This window comes from Palaemon carinicauda, chromosome 24, assembly GCF_036898095.1.
Source record: "Palaemon carinicauda isolate YSFRI2023 chromosome 24, ASM3689809v2, whole genome shotgun sequence".
NCBI classification, from domain to species: domain Eukaryota; kingdom Metazoa; phylum Arthropoda; class Malacostraca; order Decapoda; family Palaemonidae; genus Palaemon; species Palaemon carinicauda.
This window is the reverse complement of record NC_090748.1, coordinates 2996184-3021565: the sequence shown is the minus strand read 5'-3', so window position 1 is coordinate 3021565 and position 25382 is coordinate 2996184. Positions and strand designations below refer to the sequence as shown.

The 25382-nt window shown below is 38.3% G+C and overlaps 1 protein-coding gene across 1 annotated transcript in view; it reads left to right on the top strand.

Moving 5' to 3' along the window:
• The window catches only part of LOC137618042 (cationic amino acid transporter 2-like), a 71034-nt gene extending 47971 nt beyond the window's left edge, over positions 1–23063 (top strand). Inside the window, exons 13-16 of the mRNA XM_068347964.1 lie at positions 323–507; positions 12319–12485; positions 16123–16231; positions 21202–23063. Coding sequence (XP_068204065.1) covers positions 323–507; positions 12319–12485; positions 16123–16231; positions 21202–21401 — 661 coding nt within the window. The 3' untranslated portion in view covers positions 21402–23063. The remainder of the gene's footprint in view (positions 1–322; positions 508–12318; positions 12486–16122; positions 16232–21201) is intronic.
• The last annotated feature ends 2319 nt before the right edge of the window (positions 23064–25382 follow it).

Sequence of the window (25382 nt, the reverse complement as noted above, 5' to 3'; positions counted from 1 at the left end):
CAAGAAAATCTTATTTGTGAAATATTTTCACAGAGTAAGTAAAAGATGAGTTTGTCCAATATATAAAAAACTTGCTCCCAAGCATTGAAGAATTATTCCAGGAGGGCAAGGAGCCCAAAATATCAAAATGTGTTGGAGAAGAGATTCGCTAAATTTCCAATTAATCTTGATTTTTTTTTAGATGTATAGTATGTTTTTCTAAGGGTTTTGTCTGTATATAGTACCAGTACTTTCTCCCTTAATATGATATAATTGTAAAATAACCAATAGCTCAAATTTGCATGTTTATAAAGGTTAATTCTTTTTAATGTTTTGCTAACAGATATGGAGATGATGATGAATCAGAACCAAGAGGCTTGCTAGAATCAGAAGAACCCTTTCATATGACTAACCACAGTTATGAGTACACTGCCAAAGACTATTGTCATCAGCTCTTCAATATAAAATGTGTTAGTGAACCTACTGATTTGAGTGCTTCACTAGTTAACTATGCTACACTAGTATTTTGTAAGTAGAGAGTATCCCATGTAATACGTATAATGAATATTCCCTGTACCTTCCTTATTGTATACTTCGTAGGTTCCTTCTCATGAGTAGATTTTTTGTGTGGTATCAAAGTATGTATGGCAATACATGTAAAGATGAGACTTGACAGCATTTTGTTAGAGTGTATTCTGGTTCCAGAATTCCCTCTTAATGTTTTTGTCTTTGTTAGAGAAAAGCTTCCCTCGTGCAGTGTAAGATACTTGATATTGTATAAACCAAGTTTGAAAATTTCTATATTTATTGAGAGAGATGTTAGACAGTGTTCTACATAAATCATTTTGTATAAGTAATTATTCCTAAAATTTAGCATCTGTATTTTACCATGTTAATGTAACTTAAGTTTTGAAATTCAGATACTAAGTAACTTCAAGATTATCAATTCACTATTTAGATGTACATAGATACAAACTATTATTGTATTTCTATACTCACCTGATTTTCATATTGCTTCTTCTTTTTCAGAAGCTTGGTTTATCGACATTTATCCCCAAAATTAAGAAATAAAATCAATTTTTTTCCCTTTCAATAGATACATCCTTCTAGTAAAGTAGTGAGACACGTGGTTAATGGCAAGAATGGAAGCCAAAATGCCTTTCTTATTTCAATTTTTATGTCATTGGTTAAAATCGACGTACGCCTCTTCCAGGTTGTGATAACTTTCATTGAGGTTCAAGTTTTCTTCCTCTGGATTTATTAGTAACTCTTGCGCGGGGATAGTGCAGTACTGTTTTGTTTTCATTTCAGGGGGAAATCCAGAGAATGCTTGGCTAGTTGTTTATAGCGGGGATGATACCGAACATGAAGCACCAGCACTGTTATGTAAATAATACTTAACCAGCAAAGTTTTGTTAGTGATGGGCTTCAGTGCTTGTAACTTATTTAGCTTCCTCTGTTTAACCCTTTTACCCCCAGGCTATTTGGAAATCTCCAACCCTTAACCCCCAGGGGTTATTTTTTTTCAAGCATATTTTGCAGTATATTTTTCAATATTAAACTTACCCGATAATCATGTAGCTGTCAACTCCGTTGCCCGACAGAATTCTATGGAGGGATACGCCAGCTATCACAATACTAGAAGGGGGTGTACTTACCAGCGCCACCTGTGGCCAGGTACTATAGTACTTCTTGTTGACACCTCCTCAATTTTTCCTCTGTCGTGCTTCCGGCAAGACGTTCTGGGATACGCTTATGATCTTGGAGTATTTTCACGGCTTTTGGTGAAGTATTTCTCTCAGATTTCGGCTGTCGCTTTACTGGAAAACTTCTATATTAGCTTAGATAGCTATTATTTAGTCCTGATTAACGGTTAACGATCTTTTGCTTGATTTTGAAACCCCACTTGGCTAACTCTTTTGATTCAAGATGTCTGACATTTCACAAGCCCCCACCCATAGACGATGTAGGTCTTGTAATAGGCGTATTCCGAAGGCCTCGGTAGATCCTCACACCGCTTGTTCTGACTGTAGGGAAAGGCCCTGTCAGTTAGAAGATCGATGTGAGGAATGCGCCGGACTTTCGGAACTTGATTTTGTCCGTCTTCTTAAGTATTCAACCAAGTTAGAGAGAGAGAGAGTTAGGAGGAGTTCTTCTCACTCTTCACTTTTTTCCTCACCTCATGATCCCCTACCTTTTCCTACCCCTGTAGTGGCTACCCCCGAACCTACTATTTGCCCTCAGCCTGATATGTCTGTTGTTTTGCGTGCCATTCAGGCCTTAGGTGACAAAGTAGAGTCAGTGGTTAGTGATCATAAGTCTCTTATGGCCGAAGTCAAGGAACTTAAGGTCAAGAGTGCAGTGGGTGGTATTAGTGCCAGTGCTGTGACGAGTGCTAGTGTCAGTGCAGTGCCAAGTGCTAGTGTCAGTGTCAGTGTGGTGCGTGAGGATACTTCTGTGCGTGCCAGTCGTCCTCCCAGTCCGGGACCTCTTGCAAGCTCCCAAGCCCAGGGGAGAAGCAATGTCGAAGGGCAAAAGGGTTCGGCAGGCCTTGATCGGCGCACAGAAGTATCCTCGGTGGTTGCGGGCGTGTCTTCCAGAGACCGTCACTCCCACCTGCAGACGATTGAGCCCGTCTTTTACTCGTCTGCTGATCAATTGTCAGGGAAGAAACGCTGGACTCAGGTCTCAAGACCACTCAAACGCAGAGTCCAGACCTCAAGAACTCAACCAGGCTGCAGTCATTGGATCAGCTCTGACTCGCCGCAGTCATCAGTTGAATGCACTCCGCCTAAGAGGAGTAAGGTTCTGCCGCAACAGATCTCTGCTGTTAAGGCTTGAGGTAGACCTTAGTGTCTGCCGACCCCAAGTTGACTCTACTGCAGTCCATGCAGTCACAACTTGCGGTCTTGATGCGTGAGTGTCAGGCTGAGAAGGTTACACCTCCTCCTGCGATCGCTCCGCCTGACCGCAGTACTGCCTGCCAGGCGTACGATGTTGAGGCTCCTCAGGATACCTTACCACGTTCTGAGTTTACTGTTTCCAGTGGTGTGCAGCTCCCTCCGCCTTCCTTAAGGCAACCTCAGCAATGGGAACAGGAAGCTTATACCTTACTTCCTCCGCTTCCACTTGCAGTTCCACCAGTGAGGCAACACTCTCTTGAGGTACAACAACCTCTCCCATCCATGAGTCAGTCTCCTCAGCTCTCGCTGCAGCGAGCTCAACCCTCCTCAAGGCAAGCACCTCAACACCTTAGCCTTGCGCCTCAGGAACCTCAACTCGCGAGACAATTATTGCGTTCTGCGCAGCCACTACCTCATCGCTCACAGCTCACACCTCAGGAACCTCAACTCGTTCCTCAGGAACTTGCTACTGCGCATCCGCCAACCACTCAGCAAGCGCAACCCTTGAGTTCAGACACTCATGCCAGGAGTCAGCCTCCTCCACCCATGCGCCTACCTTCTGCTACTTCTTTTGATCAGCCTTTGCAGACTGAGCCTCAGGTGTTCCCTCAACAGAGTCTTGAAGAGGAAACCACAAATATTGTTGTTCCAGCTCGTGCTGACTCTGCTGTTCAGCATACCTTACCGATCTCTTCGCTACACTCTGGTGATGAGGTGTCGGATGATGAGGCTGCACACCTGGATCCCTCATCAGACGTGGATGAATCCAAGTCTTCTCCACCTTCTATTGACTTTCGTAAGGTCTTGGCTCTTTTTAGGGAGGTATACCCAGACCACTTTGTCTCTGCTATCCCCCGCTCTCCGCCATCTGAGTTTTCGCTGGGCATGCAGCCAGCTAAGTCTACTTATACTAAGCTCGTCTTAGCAAGGTCCTCTAAGAGAGCGTTAAGGATTTTAGGGGAGTGGTTGCAGTCTAAGCAACAACTTGGAAAGACTTCGTTCATGTTTCCTCCGACTAAGCTCACTTCTAAAGCGGGCGTTTGGTATGCCACAGGAGAGGAACCAGGCTTGGGAGTACCTGCCTCTGCCCAGGCTGACTTCTCAAGTCTGGTAGACTCTCCTCGTAGAACAGCAATGAGGCGCTCTAAGGTTTGCTGGACCTTCTCAGACCTTGATCACTTCCTGAAGGGTGTTTTTAGAGCATTTGAGATGTTCAACTTCCTAGACTGGTGCCTGGGGGCCCTCAGCAAGAAGACCTCCCCTGCGGACAAGGATTCTGCCATGATCTTAATGTCCTGCATGGATAAGGCCATTAGAGATGGATCTGGCGAGCTTGCTTCGATGTTTGTGTCAGGGGTTCTTAAGAAAAGGGAGCAGCTTTGTACCTTCCTTTCCTCCAGCATCACACCTTGTCAAAGGTCTCAACTCCTTTTCGCTCCGCTCTCGAAGTTCCTTTTTCCCGAAGAGCTTGTTAAGGACTTGTCTGCTGCCCTGATACAAAAGGACACACATGATCTTGTGGCCTCATCGGCTCGTAAGACTAAGGTTGCTACCTCAGTCCCCAGGACTTATCGCACCCCAGTGGCTGATACTCCTGCTACGAGGTTCATACCGCCCTTTCGTGGTAGAGCCCCCAGCCGAGGAAGCTCCCGTCCAGACTCTTCCAGGAGCAAGTCTAGGAAAAGTTCCAAGGCTTCTAAAGGAAAAAACTGACTCTCCGCATCTCCAGACAGCAGTAGGAGCCAGACTCAAGTTCTTCTGGCAAGCCTGGGAAAAGAGAGGTGCAGACGCCCAGTCTGTCAGTTGGCTGAGGGAGGGTTACAGGATACCATTCTGCCGCAAACCCCCTCTGACCACATCTCCCATCAACCTCTCTCCCAACTACAAGAAGAGGACAAGAGGCTAGCGTTGCACCAGGAGGTGTCGCTCCTTGTACAGAAGAAGGCAGTGGTTATAGTCCGGGACCATCAATCCCCGGGCTTCTACAACCGTCTCTTTCTGGTGGCCAAGAAGACAGGAGGTTGGAGACCGGTGCTGGACGTCAGCGCGCTCAATGCGTATGTCACCAAGCAGACGTTCACGATGGAGACGACGAAGTCGGTCCTAGCAGCGGTCAGGCAGGAGGACTGGATGGTCTCGTTGGACCTGAAAGATGCCTACTTTCACGTTCCTATTCATCCAGACTCCCAACCTTTCCTGAGATTCGTTTTTGGAAAGGTTGTCTACCAATTCCAAGCCCTGTGTTTTGGCCTAAGCACAGCTCCTATGGTGTTTACGCTTCTGATGAGGAATATAGCAAAATTCCTCCACTTATCGGACATCAGAGCCTCCCTTTACTTAGACGACTGGCTGTTGAGAGCCTCCACGAGTCGTCGCTGTCTGGAGAGTCTCAACTGGACTTTGGACTTAATCAAAGAACTGGGTCTGTTAGTCAACATAGAAAAGTCTCAGCTCATTCCCTTCCAATCCATTGTGTACCTGGGAATGGAGATTCGGAGTCAGGATTTTCGGGCTTTTCCATCGGCCCCAAGGATAAGCCAAGCCCTAGATTGCATCATGAGCATGCTGAAGAGGAGCAGTTGCTCGGTGAGACAGTGGATGAGTCTCACAGGGACCCTTTCATCGCTGGCCCTGTTCGTCGAGCTAGGGAGACTCCACCTCCGCCCTCTTCAATTCCATCTTGCAGCTCATTGGGACAAGGGTTTGACTCTCGAAGCAGTCTCTATCCCAGTCACCAAAGAGATGAAGACCACTCTCTTGTGGTGGAAGACCAATCTCCTTCTCAGGGAGGGCCTATCGTTGGCTATTCAGACCCCCAATCTTCATCTCTTCTCAGATGCATCGGACTCGGGCTGGGGTGCGACCTTGAACGGCTCGGGAACGTGGAACGAGGAACAGGGAACGCTCCACATCAACTGCAAGGAGCTACTAGCAGTTCATTTAGCCCTGCTGAACTTCAAGTCCCTCCTGCTAGGCAAGGTGGTGGAGGTGAACTCAGACAACACCACAGCCTTGGCTTACATCTCCAAGCAAGGAGGGACCCATTCGAGGAGCCTATACGAGATCGCAAGGGACCTCCTCATTTGGTCAAGAAGTCAAAACCTCACTTTAGTCACGAGGTTCATTCAGGGCAACATGAACGTCTCAGCAGATCGCCTAAGCAGAAGGGATCAGGTCATTCCCACGGAATGGACCCTCCACAAGAGTGTGTGCAACAGACTTTGGACCTTGTGGGGTCAGCCTACCATAGATCTGTTTGCCACCTCCATGACCAAGAGACTTCCGCTGTACTGTTCCCCAGTTCCAGACCCAGCAGCAGTTCATGTGGATGCTTTTCTGCTGAACTGGTCCCATCTCGACCTTTACGCATTTCCACCGTTCAAGATAATAAACAAAGTCCTTCAGAAGTTCATCTCGCACGAAGGGACACGGCTGACGCTGGTTGCTCCCCTTTGGCCTGCAAGAGAATGGTTCACAGAGGTACTTCAATGGCTAGTCGACGTCCCCAGGACTCTCCCTCTAAGAGTGGACCTTCTACGTCAACCTCACGTAGACAGGTTGCACCCAAACCTCCACGCTCTTCGGCTGACTGCCTTCAGACTGTCGAAAGATTCGCTAGAGCTAGAGGCTTTTCGAAGGAGGCAGCCAGCGCGATTGCCAGAGCAAGAAGGGTTTCCACTCGTAGAGTCTACCAATCTAAGTGGGAAGTCTTCCGGAGCTGGTGTAGAGCCAATGCAGTATCCTCTACCAATACCTCTGTGACCCAAATAGCTGACTTCCTATTACATCTTAGGAATGAGAGATCCCTTTCAGCCCCTACGATTAAAGGGTACAGGAGTATGTTGGCTTCAGTTCTCCGCCACAGAGGTTTGGACCTTTCTTCCAACAAGGACCTTCAAGACATCCTTAAGTCTTTTGAGACTTCTAAAGAGCGTCGTCTATCCACTCCAGGCTGGAACCTAGACGTAGTCTTAAGGTTCCTTATGTCACCTAGGTTCGAACCTCTCCAGTCAGCTTCCTTCAAGGACCTTACCCTCAAGACTCTTTTTCTCGTCTGCCTTGCAACAGCTAAGAGAGTCAGTGAGGTTCATGCCTTCAGCAAGAACATTGGTTTCACGACCGAATCTGCAACATGTTCTTTTCAGCTCGGATTCTTAGCTAAGAATGAACTTCCTTCACGTCCTTGGCCTAGATCGTTTGAAATACCTAGCCTCTCCAACATGGTAGGTAACGAGCTAGAGAGAGTTCTTTGCCCTGTCAGAGCTCTCAAGTATTATCTTAATAGGTCTAAACCTATTCGAGGACAGTCAGAAGCCTTATGGTGTGCCATCAAGAAACCTTCGAGGCCCATGTCCAAGAACGGGGTTTCGTATTATATAAGGCTTCTGATTAGAGAAGCCCATTCTCACTTAAAGGAGGAAGACCTTGCGTTGCTGAAGGTAAGGACCCACGAAGTAAGAGCCGTAGCTACTTCGATGGCCTTTAATAAAAACCGTTCTCTGCAGAGCATAATGGATGCAACCTATTGGAGGAGCAAGTCAGTGTTTGCATCATTTTATCTTAAAGATGTCCAGTCTCTTTACGAGAACTGCTACACCCTGGGACCATTCGTAGCAGCGAGTGCAGTAGTAGGTGAGGGCTCAGCCACTACATTCCCTTAATCCCATAACCTTTTTTAACCTTTCTCTTGAATGCTTTTATTGTTGTTTTTATGGTTGTTACGGTAGGCTAAGAAGCCTTCCGCATCCTTTTGATTTGGCGGGTGGTCAATTCATTCTTGAGAAGCGCCTGGGTTAGAGGTTGTGTAGAGGTCCTTTAGTAGGGGTTGCAGCCCTATATACTTTAGCACCTTTGAGTTGATTCAGCCTCCAAGAGGAACGCTGCGCTCAGTAAGGAAGACGAACTTAAAAAAGAGGCAGAGTAACGGTTCAATTCGACTTCCTTACCAGGTACTTATTATTTCATTGTTATTTGAGATAACTGTTATATGAAATATGGGATACTTAGCTATCCTTTAATCTTGTACACTGGTTTTCACCCACCCCCCTGGGTGTGAATCAGCTACATGATTATCGGGTAAGTTTAATATTGAAAAATGTTATTTTTATTAGTAAAATAAATTTTTGAATATACTTACCCGATAATCATGATTTAATTGACCCTCCCTTCCTCCCCATAGAGAACCAGTGGACCGAGGAAAAATTGAGGAGGTGTCAACAAGAAGTACTATAGTACCTGGCCACAGGTGGCGCTGGTAAGTACACCCCCTTCTAGTATTGTGATAGCTGGCGTATCCCTCCATAGAATTCTGTCGGGCAACGGAGTTGACAGCTACATGATTATCGGGTAAGTATATTCAAAAATTTATTTTACTAATAAAAATAACATTTTTTTTAAATTGTTCTAACAGCCTTCATTTTTGTCATAGAGAGGTCAGGTTGGTCTCATTCTCTTGGAAAATGACTGAAGTTTCTCAAAAAATTATCAAAAATATGCAAAAAAAAATTTAAATAGCAGTTTTATGCAAGAACATACCGGTACGTCCATGGGGGTAAAGGGATGAGTCTTGTGAAACGTACCAGTACGTCCTTTGGGGGTAAAAGGGTTAATCTCAGAATGCTAGTGAGTCTTCGCTTGTAGGCAATCATTCTGATCTTAACTGCCTGTTTGCTAACCCTGACCTAACTCCCTTAGCTTGGTATAGGGTAACAGTGTTCCATTTAGTAAGGGTTCTGAAAGTTTACTGCACATTACAAAGTCAAGATCCTCTTACAGAGCCTCGACGCCTTTAATTACTTTAGATCCTTCTGCTGCTAAATACTTGTCCTCGTGCATTCCTAGTCACTAATTTACACAACTAGGTTTCGAGGCAGAAAATTAAGTTGGTAGTCTTGATCCTATTATATCTCCACTCGCTGAAGTAATTACCATTAAGCAACCTCGTTTTTCATCTATTGATGGCGTTTTACATCAGATGATTCTCTGAGCTCTTTAATGTTTTAAATTTTATGGGTAAATGTTGATAAACCAAGCTTTTGTAAAAAGACAATATGACTATCAGAAGAGTATAGAAATAAATTTTATTATTAAAATATTTTTTAACTCGATCCTCGATGCGTAGTTAAAAAAACATGTTAGAATCACTTGTGGCTCCCTTATAATTTAATCCTCTTGTTCTCAGGTAGTTTCTGATGGGAAATAACAAATTTACAGAGGATAATCTAAATATAGCCATCTTTCCTGCAAAAAACATCACCCTTCCATTGACAGTTCATAATATACATATGTACAGTACAATTGTCTATTCCATTTCCAAAATTATTTATACAATTCATAGCAATGTAAGCCCTATACTGTGAAGCACATTTGATATATGAGGGTTTTGATTCTCCCATTTGCAGTAGATCTTGTTGCAACATCTTCTTAAAGTCAACAGCTTCTTAGGCTCGCTCCTAGTAAAGGCCCTTCACCTGGTTAGGTGTCACTCAGAGTATTGCCTCTAGGGACAGTACTGGTAGTTAAATGATTCCCTGTTTCGTTCAACCTTTTCATGTCATTGTATGCATGCTGCAGAGATAACAGCTTCCCTAAGACCTCAAATCACTTTAATGCATCTCTACTTATGGGAATCGTAATCTTTAATTTTTTTCTTTAAAATCACTTCTTCATAAACCCTTCATTTAATTCTTCCAAAGTCCAGTTCTGAAGTTCAATTTCTTCAGTCTTCATCTTCCTCTTCTTTTAATGACTTATTGAGTTCTCTTAAAGGAGCACTTGTTAACTCTTCCCGATGCCCCTCTACTGTATATGTTCAATGACATCTTTGATTATGTCCTCAATCTATTGTTATCTAATAGTCATACCATCTGTCATATCTCCCTGACATTACCTTCTATTTCAGGGAAGCATTTGAAATCTTTACAGCCTTGACCTCAAATTCTTCCAAACAGGCATTGATCGGTTGATGCTACAACTCGCCAATCACTACTTTAATGAATGTAATGGCATCAGCGACTGTGAACACCGTTCAGCAGCTTAGTATATTCATGTCAGTCTCTGCATCTATAGCTATCTTTATCATCTCAAAGCATGTTGAGTGTAGCAAAAACATTAAATCAGATTAACTAGAAATAGTTCATATAGAGTACTTGCAGTAAAAATTATTCATAATTGGAGCAAATTATTGGAATAGGTATATATCTGCATAGAAAATGGGAATTTGAATCCAATTTTCCATGTAGCCTAGCTGTGTAGAAGATTTTCCATAAAACGTGTACATATAAATATTATTATTTTCATAAAAAATGTCTTAGATGTTTGCCCGTTTAAGATGCTTTATGCACTTCGTAATGCCTTAATCTAGAAGTTTTAGGATAGGTTTTGTTGGGTAGCAGATATTTGGCCCTCATACTCTGATTTTCCACAACACTGCTTTGCAAATGTCACAGAACAATTTTGGCTGCAATTTATGCTTTGAATGATAAACCCTCCTTCTCCAGGTATACTCTCACTTTAGGAGCAAAGCATTAATTGAATTACTGCTTGAAGGGTATAGCAGTAACCTAAGCCTTGGCCTTTTGTTTCTAGAAAAGTGGAATCATTCACTGGTTTTTCCATCAAGGCACTTGGGCTCTGTCATTCAAAAAACTTAAAAGATGCCCAAACCTTCCACACCTTGAAACCAGGCTCATATTTTGAACTTGTAAGTCCTGCTGGGCCGGTTTCCCCTCCCAAAAGACAGAATTTTAATAATAATTTTTTTTTATTTCTAGACACCTGATGTTCATATTGCTTCTTCTCCAGAATCTGTTTAATCAACCTTTACCTGTAAAATCTTAAGAATTGAAAATTGTCCCCATTTTCTTACCCTTCAATAAACACATGCCCTTAGTAAAGGCAGGGATATTCTAGCGGTAAGTGGTACCTTATACGTCAGTCTCTTTGTCTCTTCACTTTTGAAGTCTAAACTTTACAATATAATGCATTCGCAATAATATCTGATAGGTAGAGATCCAATTCCTGATGCTTAAGCTCAAAATTAAGCATGGATCTAATCCCTTAATGGCTGAAATTTAACTTTTCTTATCATAAAAGAATTAACCGTAAAGATTTAATAATATCTAATTTCTTGTCATTTGCATCAATAAAAAACACTCCAATGTCTTTGATATGGAATATTGGTAAATTTTGGAACCTATAATAGACAGTCTAGATTCTAGAGGGTTTCAGAAACCCTTTGTGTTTGAGGATAGTGTATATTCTCCTTGTGGTAAGATGTATCGTGGATGGGTTTGGATGAATCACCTTTGAGAGAGGAGGATTGTGTATATTGGCTTTGAGCGGCAACTTTCTGGGCACTAAAAGCAGTGAACTATTTTATCTGTAACTAGAAAGAAGCCACTGTATTAGCATTATCGTGCTGTCTGCAGAAGTCCGAACTTATTCAAGGAAACCGATGATGTAGATTTATTTCATGAAGTAATGGAACTCCAAATACTGTCCCTCCATAACCCCAAATAGGCAGCAAGTATAACCACAGTAAATCACAAGGATCAGTTAGTTTTAAGATCTATCAGAAACCAGATGTAAAAGCTATTGACTTTGGGGAAATTTTATGCCCTTTCATATCCTCTGATGGTGAAGATAGTAATCCTCATAAATCTTTAAGGTTTTAGGTGTTTCCCTAATTCCATATAAAACCACAATTGCATCTTAACATTCAGAATTAGAGAATGTGATTGTTATTCATAGCCTTAACTAATAATAATGATAAAAATAGCCCGTGATGAAATTAGTGTCATTGATTTAATTTCATTTTAAGGTTTTTGTCTTACATTGTCCTAGGTTTATGGTGAAGGATTTATTCAGTTGCAATTTTTCACATTAGTTTTTAAGAATTAGTGGAGAGCATTTTCATAATTTCACATTCCCCCTTGTTTTGAAATATGGCTAGTCTCTACCTCATTTTGTACATTTTAGGAATTGATAATTAAACTGTTTAAAGGTTGCTCATGAATGGCAGAGGAAAGGGACAGTGACAATGCCCTAGAGACTGACCATGATCAGCACCCAAGCCCCCTCTTCACCCAAGCTAGGACCAAGGAGAGCCTGGCAATGGCTGCTGAGATGACTCAGCAGATAGACTTATAGGCTCTCCCAAACCCCCCATCCTTAGCTCACAAGGATAGTGAGGTTGTAGCGACCAAAGAAACTAATGAGTTTGAGCTTGACTCAAACCCCAGTTTGGCATTCACCAGTCAAGGACATTACCACATAGGCCACCACAACCCCAATTACGTAATTTTTAATGGTCTTATGTAAGAGATTAATTACAGAATAGTTCTTAAGTGTAAGATGTTATGAGATTTGTTTCAAAAACAGTATTCATGAATCAGAGGTTATGGGGTACTAATGAAGTTATATTTCTTTTTTTCAGGCGTCCTCTCTGCTATCCTCAGCATGTTGCTTGTGATACTTCAGAAAAATATATCTGATGGTGAATCTGGTGCAATTACTATTGTAACACTCTTGTTCATTATAACCTTTATTAATATAGTGGTTATCTCTCGTCAACCGCAGTCCAGGAAGCCACTTGCATTTAAGGTAAGAATTTTGAGATAGGAAACAATGAATAATTACCAATCCAAACATATAATTTAGGTGGTTACCAGATGAAAATGTTCTTGATAATTCTAAGTGATTACAGATCATGATAAAAATTACATCATAAGTTCCTCTTTGAACGTGTTTAACCCTTTTACCCCCAATGGACATACTGGTACGTTTCACAAAACTCATCCCTTTACCCCCATGGACGTACTGGTACGTCCTTGCAAAAAACTGCTATTTACATTTTTTTTTTTTTGCATACTTTTGATAACTTTATGAGAAACTTCAGGCATTTTCCAAAAGAATGAGACCAACCTGACCTCTCTATGACAAAAATTAAGGCTGTTAGAGCAATTTAAAAAATATATATTGCAAAATATGTTTGAAAAGAAAAACACCTGGGGGTTAAGGGTTGCAAAGTTCCAAATAGCCTGGGGGTAAAAGGGTTAATTTCTTCAGCCATGCCCCCCTTTTTTTAGCTGAAATTAAAGGTGGTATACCAACCCTATAAAAGCTTATTATTGTACAGTATGGTAAAATGTCAGATATCAAGTGTTTAATTATTATAACTTGTTTATTTCATTTGAATTTCCACTTGTATGTTATTTAACCTGAAAGTTTTATAGTAAGATTTGATTTTTTGTATTCTAGTTCCAAGAAAACAGCAAATTATAGAATTCCTTAAAAAATTTTACATCACAAATAGAACTTGACCATGAATTCACCAAATGCAGATTTACCTCTTGCGAATAACCTTTTGTTACCAGTATACAAAAGTATACACAGAACGCCACTTATATGCAGTGAACATATTGAGTTAAGAGTTGTGTGCCCGGTATCAAGGGACCTGAGTTCTATCCTTTACTGTGATAGCCTTGTCCATGTATGTATAACATATGGAAGTTTACCATGTGATTGTGTACAGTACTGTGTAATCATGGCCTCTAAATGTGTTTCAAGTGAAGTGAAAGCTAGCCAAAGGGCTAAAGTTGGCTTGACAGGTGGTGGCTCTTAATTGTGAAAGAGAAAAAGTCTAGCTGAAGTTACTTGATTCTATGGGAAGAAAAGAGATACGATCAAGGATCGCCAGGGCCCCATCCATTGCTACATTCATGCAAAGGTAAATGACAAAGTTTTAGTAAAGATGGAGAAAACTTTGAACATATGGATAGAAGACACAACAAAGTGAAGGATGTTTAGTGATTCCCACATCTTATGGCAGAAGGACTTGAATCTGCATAAAGATTTTTCCAGCAGTAAGAGTTTTAGTCATGACAAAGAAGAAAAAAAAGTCATTTGCAGCATAAAAGGGATGGGTTGATGTCATATTGAAGAGGGCCTACAATTCAGAAAAAAAGGAAAATTATGTGAGAATCGGCATCCACAGAATAAGAGGCCAAAGGCACGATCCAGCAAAATTAAAGGCGACTTTTAAATAAGAAAAATACTATCCTAGGCAACTAAGTCTTCAACTTCAATGAGGAGTTGGGTGGTTTCAAAGCATGGTAAGATCAAATGATCTATATTCTCTGTGGAAATGTGGTGGGCCATGTGATAAAGCCTTGCTACATACATATATATATAGATATATATATTAAAAAATCCTAAAAACTGTGAGAGATTTTGGTTGGGGAAGATCGTCAAACCTCTTTCGAATCAGACTAATAGATCAAGTTGTTTACGTTTCTCTTAACAGGAAAAGAATTCAGAAAATGAAGTATTCTCGAGACACCCTTGTGTCATACCTAATTATCCATATGCCCAAAATCAGTCATAAAGACTCTCCCATAAAAGAGATTGATTCTAAATTCCATGAAAATGGTGCTGTATATGAAAATCAATTAAAGTTATATACTGATGTCTCAAAGTCGGAGAAGGGTGTTGGATGTGTCGTAGTCTACGAGGAGGAGTCATAGGTAGCTAAATTATCTAACTGTGCCTCTATATTCATTGTAGAAATGATGGCATTAGTGAATGCTTTGGAACTTGTATTAATAACTAATGTTAAAACCATTGCAATTATACTGTGACTTCAATACAGTAGTGAATACTGTATAAGATTTTCTTACCAGTTTTTATAGCCTGCACCTATTCATTCAAAAAGCTCAAGAGGGGCTCTTTCATATTTCATATCAGCAGAAGAAATCATTCTTATTATTATTATTACTTGCTAAGCTACAAGCCTAGTTGGAAAAGCAGGATGCTATAAGCCTAGGGGCTCCAACAGGGAAAATAGCCCAGTGAGGAAAGGAAACAAGGAAAAATTAAATTTTTAAGAAAAGTAACAACATTAAAATAGATATATCCTATATAGACTATAAAAATTTAACAAAACAAGAGGAAGAGAAACAAGACAGAACAGCATGCCAAGTGTACCCTCAAGGAAGAGAACTCTAACCCAAGACAGTGGAAGACCATTCTGGGTTTCCTCTCGTGTGGAAATTAATAAAAATGAGGTAATAGACAGGGTAGTAAAGGAAGATTCTCTAAATGGAAGTTATTGTATACAAAGGCTATCCCTATCTAGATATGAAATGAGATAGGTCGATAATTTTAAGAAAATGGCAAGAGAAGCATTTTTCCCCTCGTCAATAATAAATCCTGGTATGCATCTGTAAATAGCAACCAAAAGGTTGAAGTAATTGAGAATATATTGTAGACGGTAGCATAGCAATAATGCATGCTCATTGTAACAAATTACTGTTAGTTGAGCAATTTCTGGTTTGCTGCTCAAAATTTGTAGATCACCATTGGAAATATCCTCATCATCTGCTATCCCTTTTGACACAAAGGTCCTCTGTTAGATTTCGCCATTCGTCTCTATCTTGAGCTTTTAATTCAATACTTCTCCATTCATCGTCTCCTAGATTTCTCCAGTCGTCTCTATCTTGAGCTTTTAATTCAATACTTCTCCATTCATCGTCTCCTAGATTTCTCCAGTCGTCTCTATCTTGAGCTTTTAATTCAATACTTCTCCATTCATCGTCTCCTAGATTTCTCCAGTCGTCTCTATCTTGAGCTTTTAATTCAATACTTCTCCATCCATCATCTCCTACTTCACACTTCATAGTCCTCAGCCATGTAGACCTAGGTCTTCCAACTCTTCCAGTGCCTTGTGGAGCCCAGTTGAACGTTTGGTGAACTAATCTCTCTTGGGGAGTGCAAAGAACATACCCAAACCATCTCCATTTACCTCTCATCATGATCTCATCCACATATGGCACTTGAGTAATTTCATTTTTGGGGAAATATCATCTTAATGGTAATTCCTTTATTTTAATTGTTAATCACTTCTATTATTTCCTTCTGCCCTTTCCTCACTAGGCTATTTCCCTGTTGGAGACCCTGGGCTTATGGCATCCTGCTTTTCCAACTAGGGTTGTACTTTTGCAAATAATAATAATGCTAATAATAAATGCTGTTGTGTATTCTTTATTATATAACTGAATCCCTTGAATGCCCAGACTATTTCTTTAAAGAGTTTGTGGGTTTCCTTGTGAATAATCAAATTTGCAAATGTTAATGGATAACTATATTATATTTGTGTCTTTTATTATTGTTTCTTTATTGCTTCTTATAAACTATATTCATTTACACTTGGTCTTACACAGCCATTTTTATCTTTCCACAGGTGCCTTTAGTTCCATGGATCCCAGCCATCAGTGCTATCATTAATTTATACTTAATGTTTAATTTGTCGTCTGGTACTTGGATTCGATTTGCTATATGGATGGCCATAGGTAAGTACTAATCATTTGTTACCATCAATTTCATTTTGTATTTGCATTTGCAGCTACCATATCTATTTGAAAAAATGCAGTGTAGTGTAGAGTGGTGAAAATCATCTTTGTATAACCACTTTGTGCTTTGTTGTATTTTGTTAGGATTTTTGCTCTAGTTTTACAAGCATTGTACTTGAATTGTGATGCGTAATGTCAATAGCCATTTACTGTATTGTGCATGAATCTCATTTGAATTTCAGTCAGACATGAGATCTCATTTTTAATAATTTACTGTTTGAAAGATATACAATACCTGGTTATTGGATGCGAAGAGCATTAAAATATTTTAATTCCCCAGTAGAGCAAGATTGTCACCTACTTTTGGATTGTTTTGTTTTTATAGTTTAATGTATGTCCTATTGCTTATGCAAATGAAACTATAAGTAGTAAAAGCTAGATTGATACTGTAGGTTTATTTTTTTATATTTAACTACTTTAAGTGGTGTTTCTTCATACCAAACACATAAAGTCTTTCCTGATTCTCACTTCTAGTTAATGTATACACTCCAAAATCAAACCATTGTTCTCTAGTCTTGGTATAGTGTCATAGCCTCTGTACCATGGTCTTCCACTGTCTTGGGTTAGAGTTCTCTTGCTTGAGGGTACACTTGGGCACGCTGTTCTATTTAATTTCTCTTCCTCTTGTTTTTTTATAGTTTATATAGTTTACATAGGAGATATTTATTTTAATGATGTTACTCTTCTTAAAATATTTTATTTTTCACTTTTTCCTTTCCTCACTGGGCTGTTTTCCCTGTTGGTGCCCCTGGGCATATAGCATCCTGCTTTTCCAACTAGGGTTGTAGCTTAGCAAGTAATAATAATGAAAAAAAATTGTAATTTCTAAATTGGTTAGATTTTGATTGGTTACATCACCAGCCCATTAATTGGGATAATATTTTTTCTCATTGTAAATCATTTTAGACACTTTAATCGCTGTTTACCAGAAAAAAAGGCAAACATTAGTTAATAGGTCATACTGTCTGCTGCAAGTGGCTCTTAGAGCTTCAGAGATGCTTTTGCCGAATGTAGTCTTTTTTTCGAGACATCTTTATTCTTTTCTTTGGGGTTTATTATTACTGTTTGCTAATGTTATGATGTAATTGGGGAAATCATTTCCTTGATCTCTTACTTTAGCTGGATGATATAGTTTCCTTTCCATTGGATAGTAGTTTGCTAAGGAATTTATCCATTTATATTATCTGCCCTAAAGAATAAAACTGGAGACATATCTTTGTGAGATTTAGGAGAAGTGAAGATTGAATGTATTATTCGATAAGGATGGAAAATATAGCAATGGTAACTTCTGCTCGGCATGGCAAACTCACTCAATACCATGCTGTGACTTTTGTTTGCTGAATGACTTAATCTTAATAATGTTAAAGTGGCTGAAGAAGGGGAAAGTGGGTAATATTCACATGATTTCGATATGGAATGCCTCCCACTAAATCACGCTCTTATCTTGCAGTTTTGCTTTTAATTGAAATTTGTAATATGAACCTTTCATAGGGTTCATATTTACCAATTGAGACTTTTTGTTGTGAACTGAAGGCTCTGTAGTCTGTCAAGTGGTGGAAAATCTTACCTTTAAAAAAACAAACTTGAGATCTTGAAAAATCATTGTAAAGGTTGTTGTTCTCTTGTGTTTTTACTGTGTTAGTGAAGATTTGTAATTGATTCCGGAAGCTATGGCATAAACCAGTTTTTTATATAAACTAAATGTAATGTCTTAAAATGTCTCATATTACCAAAAATATGATAAATCATGCTTAAGTATTTTAAGGAAAAGAACATACACATGTACAAATGCATCCTTCATCATGAATGGTAGTTGATACCATTGACCGTGGCATTCCTAAGGCATGCACTATCAACACTTTCCCCTTTTTTGTACATTTTTTATTTAACAAAAGAAGAGTTTCTATTCGAGGAAAAATGGAATGAGATGAAAAAACATGTCATTTCTTTCTCTCCTTACATCTACTACACATATCACTCACCTCTTCCCTACAGCCTTTAAATGTTCTAAGAAAGTAGCAAAGAAAGGAACCCACAAGAGGCCAGGGGTAGCCTTAGAACCTTCAATAACTTTTTCTTAAATGGAAACCCTGGAGAGATTTCTGGTATTTCAGAAGGTGGAGGGACAGGTAATGAAGGCCGCTGTTCAGGCATATGGTGGATATTCACTAATAAGAAGTAAGATTTTATGCAAGCAGAGTGCAGAAAAGGGTTATCCACAACCATGACAAAGGTTCCCAGGATCATGCACCCAAAAGATCAGTGAGAAACATTTTATGAAGAAGGTGGGGTTACAGATATGCCTTACCTAATGTAAGGCATAGGCTTTTGATGTTTCAGAAGCCTGTAAATCACAGGAGACATGAAACCAAATGGAGTTGTTGGAGTGAAGGGAGGTGTATTACTTCCAATGACAACTACAGCGGTTTTTTTGGTGTTTTTATGTTTTCAGCTGAACGTCTGCCACTGGTACACAACCACTTTCACACTCCTTTGAAGGAGGATTCGTAAAACAAAAGGTATGAGGATCGATCGTGATGAGAACATTATGTGGCCACACCCATGATCTTGGCCGGGATAAGTACATTGATCACCTTTAATGCAAAGGACAACCAAACACTGTTAAATTGCATAAAAACAAAGCTGTAAAGATGGTAATAACTTCAGAAAACCCAAGTCAATGTTCTCAAGCAGCAGTGGAGATGAATTATCATGTGATGGCATGTAGACAGGTGAGTGAATGGATACACCCCTTCAGTCAACTGCTGCCACTACGCGATTATCAATCTTCAGTGATTGAAGCTACTTACTCAAAATATATTCCTTTCCAAAAGATGAAGATTTGCATTGTTGGAACAAATATTACATTGGTTTTTGTCAATAACTTGGCCCAGTAAAGTTACTCTTGAGTACTGTATTTATATTAATTTTTTCACTAACACAATTCTTATGCTACTTTCGTTTCTCATTAACACCTCAGAGTTTCTTTAGATATTAATCGATACTAACTTTCATTTTAATTTCACGTCAGTGTTTTTTTTTTTCTTTTTGAATTTCTTACTTCATCCAAGTTTCCATTTCTATTTTGGTTATAGGACATAGAACTGAAAAAAATAAACGATTTTAATCATATCTTCTAAGAGGAAATACTGATGGATAGCAGAACTTGGACAGACCATATATTCATCATAATGATTTCCTGATAATGTGAATATGCATAGCCACACATGTACAATTTAGACTGGTCCTTATGGAATAACTATTCAATTTAGTATATGCATTATGGTAGTAGCACAACACAGTACTTTGATATTTCAGTGATTGAAATGTAAATACCAGCAAATTGTGAGCTCATGTTTTGCATTCCTGGTTTCCCTGTCAGTTTGCATGGCTAATTGGCTGTTAGTGATAAAAGAAGGCACTACAATGGAAGGGTAATTTCCTGCACAAAATCTCTGCTCTTTATGGCACTCCATCTTAGTTCTTGTTTGCATGCCTTCATGTTGTACGTTCTGTCTTTAAGAAGTCCAAATAAGTGCTGAACTGCATGTAGATTCATAGGGGGCGTGTCAATGCCATTAGGCCCCATTACAATGTTTGGGAATACTATGTTTATTGCTGAAGAAATCTACCAATTTTCAAATGATATTTAAACTAAGGTCAAAATACCAGTGTCAGATATCTTAAAAAGTAATTTCTTGTTTAAATAGGTTGCATTTATAAACGTCCATATTTTATTAATTTGTATGAAATTCTTTAACTAAAATTCTGAAAACTAATGTGTTTTAACATAATTATATGTAATGCCAATTTGGAAAGTATCATTGAATTCCATTTAGCCTTCTCTTAGATATGCCCATCCACATCTTTAGACTTTATTTTTTGAGAATATTATAAAATTGAATTCCTTTATCTTTTGTAATAAATTTCAGGTAGTTATAGGTAGAGGGCTGATGTTTCAAAAAGATAAACTTTTTCCCTCAAGAAACATATCTGCAATTTTTCAAAGATAATTGTATGAATGATCTACCTCTTGTGTAGTCGATATCCAAAATGGATGCATGGCTTATTTGACTATATATATATATATATATATATATATATATATATATATATATATATATATATATATATATACATACATATGTATATATATACATACATATGTATATATATATATAAATATATATATATATATATATATATATATATATATATATATATATATATATATATATATATAAAGAGAGAGAGGGACTATACTGTATGTTCTATTTCAAGAAGTTCCAAAAGGAAGCTTAGTAATAATTTCCAACCAAAAGGACTGGAACATCATATGAAATTTTGCAATGATTTATTGCTAGGCAAGAATTTTAATACAGCCATAAAATTGGTGAACAGTGTTTATTTGTATTTTATACTCTACATATTTTGAAAATGTCATTTATTGATTTTTTATAATTTTGCAAATTTCTGCTAATAGTGTGCATGTATATATTATAATTTTGATAGTGATAACCTTCCTTGTATTAATTTTTATGCTTTGATGTATTATTGTGTGCACTGATATTTACTTTTCATTATTTCTCCTGTGCATGTATCTTCTGTTTTATATAACTGGAGATTCAGTAAATGAGTTTACTCCATTCTTTAATTTTCTTCTTCTTAACTTGAATATTTGACATTAGTTTGTCATAGACTGTTTGTATGAAATCACAATTATTGTAATTTTTCACTTTCTTTTTCTCAGTTAGTTAACAGCATTTGAGATGAATATGCATCAGTGAACAATATTTTGTTAAATAAAGCTTTCTGATTGATAGACTGTTGTGACTTTTTTCATTATTTAGATGATAGAATTCTGTGTTGGATAATCTTATTCGGCATTTCATTATTATGATTTTTCACAGGAATTTTCCAGTACTTTGGCTATAGTATCCGAAACAGCTCCGAGGAATACCAGATGCAAGGAGAGCCCCCTCCAAGTTTAAACCTCCGCAGAATGGATTTGAAAAATATAGGAACGATATTTGATTCAGAATCAGAAGATGAATTATTTGTACAGAATACTCCTGACAAAAATTATACTGCAAGTCCTTTCAATCTTTGAGGATTTCTGTCTTCCGTTAATTGTTAACAGTAGCCTTATTTTTATACATGTATGTCTTTATAATTTTTTAGGAAAGATAATATAATATCTTTTTTATTTTTTTGTGAATTTTATATGTTAAAAATGATCTCAGAGTACTTTTTGCTTAAATTTTTTAACCATTTTGTGAATATAGATGAAGCTATTTATATAAAGGGTGGACGTTTGGGGACTCGTAGTCCAGTGAAATTATTTATCTTTTCTTATATCAATGAATTTTTTTACAAGATAGATATATCACATATCTGGGGATTATTTATTTTATGGCTTATATAGATGAATAATGCTTCAAGTGCTATTATTAAAGACTCAACCTAGCATCTCAAGATAGATGGCTGATACTCGTAGGCTGTGTAACTTTGTTAGACCTTTGTCCTGAAATTTTTTGAAACTATCTCATTGCTATGTGTCATAATTAGTAGTTGGTTTGTTTAACGACTTAGCGGGCAAGTCCAAAACAGAAGGATGACCTGGAGAGCGCGCGTAGTAGGTGTCGGTGGGGTAGTCCAACTGTGTTCTCTAGGGCCTGTTACGACCCTCCCCTTTGATGAAGGGATTATCTAAATGGAAGACAGCCTGTGAATAGTGGTTTTCACACGCCCCTGTTGTATACACGACACCCACAAGGTGATCGCGCGAGGGTAGTAACCTCTGCATTCCATGCTTTTATCTTTCTCTAGTATATTTGGAAGATTTAGATTAGAAAAGTGTAAAGAAGGACTTCTTTCACCGGGCATCACAGGTCTCTTCCCAGAAATAGATTTTTCCTTCGTCAAAATCCCTTAATTAATAGTTGGTTTGTTTTTAGAAATCTATTACACTTGGTCCTAGATGCCACAGTTGCTAATATAGATAGCTTGGATTGTTGCCTTTCAAAGAAAGGTACATGATATCTCAATAAAGGAATGCAAAAATCACTGCCTCACCAACACTTGCACTTACTGCATGGCCTCTACAACGTTTTCAGTGCTTACCGACGGCTAAAACAACTGGTTACACCACCAATTCCACTATTAAAATTATTATTGAAATAATTATTAAAACTAAAATTATTAAAATTTTTATCATTAAATTTATTCCAAAAAAATTTTGCTTGAAGTATCAAAAAGTGCAATTACCAATACAGGAACTACGTTAGATTTAACTTTGTTCAGGAAGTTGCAAGTTGATTGGTAGAGAACAGTAGCCTAACCTAATCCACGTAGGAATTCAAAATGCCTCTTGGCATTGAACCTTCTGAATGCTTCCCATTGAAGCTGATTGATAGTTTAATTTCTATTGCAGAAAATGGATAGAATACCATCCATGAATCATAGTTCATGAGCCACTGGTATTAGCCACCATCCCAAGATGCTAATAGTGCTTGCTAAACACTGAAAGAATTACTAACAGCATTTGAAGCATTATCTTTACAATTTATTGTGTGTTTATTAATGCCAACTTGTCTAGATTTATTACAGGGTGAAAAATAGGGCATGGTGTGTTTTTTATACAAACCTATATGAGCAAACAAAATGTAATTTGATGCAAATTCCTGGAAATATTTTTTATCATACCGTTGTATGATGATAAAAGATATAAAAAGTAATAAAATTACTTTATGTGCTGTATAATCTTTTATGTAAAACCATCTCATTTAGGCCTATTCTATAGTTACAGTTCACAGAAGGAGACACAAACTGGACTAATTTTTTTGAAAATATATAAAAATCTGCCAACATGCAAATGCTAGGCAGAAACGTTACCACTGTACTAGCCAGTTTACTGAGCATGAAGAGTTTGTGGCAGTATTTGAAGAGAAATGTAAAATAGAAAGGAGCTTTGAGACTGGAGGTGGTGTATTGTTTACCAACTTAGCAAGGTAAAAAGGGTCTATCTCATATCAATGAATACGAGAGAGTTATGCCTAGTCTAAGCAGGAAACCCTTTTACCCCCAAGGTATGTTGAACTTTCAAGCACATTTTGCTGTATCTTTTTTTTTTTAAATTGCTCTAACAGCCTTAATTTTTGTCTTAGAGAGGGCAGGTAGGCCTCATTCTTTTGGAAAATGCCTGAAGTTTCTCATAAAGTTATCAAAAATACTGTATGCAAGAACATGTAAATAACAGTGTTTAAATGATAAATTATGCCATATCCTAACTCGAGCATGTAGTTTATTAAATTGCCAAATATTCTCAACAGCTTTAAAACAAATTTGTAATCGATCTTGTTTCCTACAAATCGGTATTTTCTTTTCCCACTGCTGTCCTTACATTAAGGGGTCTGTTGGCTGATGAGCCCTCTCCAATGCATTCTATCAAAGGCATCCTCTTCATCAAATCTCTTCTCTCCATATCATCCTTCATCTTATCTCACCATCTAATTCTCTGCCTCCATGTCGATCTTCTCCCCTTAACAGGTTCCTCCCAAGCTCTCCTCACACCCTACACATACTCAACACGGGCCCATGTAATCTCAGTCGTGACTCATCACTTCTGTAATCTTTACTATGCCTGTCATTCTTCCTATCACATCATTTTCCAATCTTTCAAGCAGTGATATTCCCATTATTTACCTCAGCAATTTCATCTCTGTTCTCTCAAGCTTTGCTTCCTCCAAGTCCTAGAGCCCAATCCATACATTAACACGGTTTTATTACTGGCTATAGATCTTGATTGACAAGAGACAAACAAGAAAATGGAGATGGTTACCTAAACTAAGTCGTGCATGAGCTAAATAAGAATGAAACATTAATAATGAAGAATATTCTTCACAGTAGTAATTATAAAATATAAAAAAAAAATAGATGAAATAAAAGAGTAGGGGAAGAGGACACTGAAGAAAAGAAATTAAGAAAAGATTTATTGAGAGGAAAGAGTAAACAGGGAAGAAAAACTTGAGATTCGCAGAAGGGAATGGCCCACAGTCTTAAGTTAGAGAAATTGACATGGACAAAGACATTCTAAAAATAAGAGGTTAAATATGCTCAAAATAAAAATTCAAAGGAAACGACATAAATTATATTTGTCTGTCGCTTATGCAAAGAAGATAACGTATTTTCATAACCAAAATTAAGGAGACCGATTTGTTGTAAAATCTAAGCAGAGAGCTGTTGGAATACATAAATCTGGTCATAAATGTTAAAAGAAGAGTTTGAAAATACAATAGGTTGCCAAAACTGCTAATAAGGGATCATACCAACTTATTTTTATATTTTAATTAAGACATTTTGTGGTTCAAGGTTGAGGCATAGACTTTGCAACGATGCCTTCATTTATAGAGGAAGTTCAAATGTAATTCTGAGTAGAAATTAAGCATTGTACTTTACTTATTTAATAGAGTGATTGCAAACTTATTTTGCAAAGTGAGCAGTTCTGCATCAAGAACCATGGGGGATATAATGAAAAATCTCAATAGAAAGTTTAGAAATACTGTACCCAATTATGTTGTAAAAACCAGTAAAAGGTATAATTTTCCCAAATTATCTTAAAGTACATAAAAGAATAAAAGTAAAACTTAAGATTTTCATTAAGATCGTTATTACCAAAAGAAATTCCAATAATAGTACTAAAGATCCGTTAACGGTCGCGGTGGCCAATGTGGTCACGTCCCTGACTGGTCATCGCCAGACTGGGGTTCGAGTCCCGCTCAAACTTGTTAGTTCCTTTGGTCGCTGCAACTCACCATCCTTGTGAGCTAAGGTTAGGGCGTTTGGGAGAGCTTATAGGTCTGTCTTCTGAGTTATCAGCAGACATTACCAGGCCCTCCCTGGTCCTAGCTTGGGCGCTTATCATATAATATATAGTCAGTCTTTAGGGCACTGTCCTGCTTGCTAGGGCAATGTCACTGTCCCTTGCCTCTGCTATTCATGACTCATGAATCATGAGCGACCTTTAAACAGTTAATAGTCGTAATTTAGCTAAAATTGGCAACAACGAAAATGATAATAATAATAATAATAA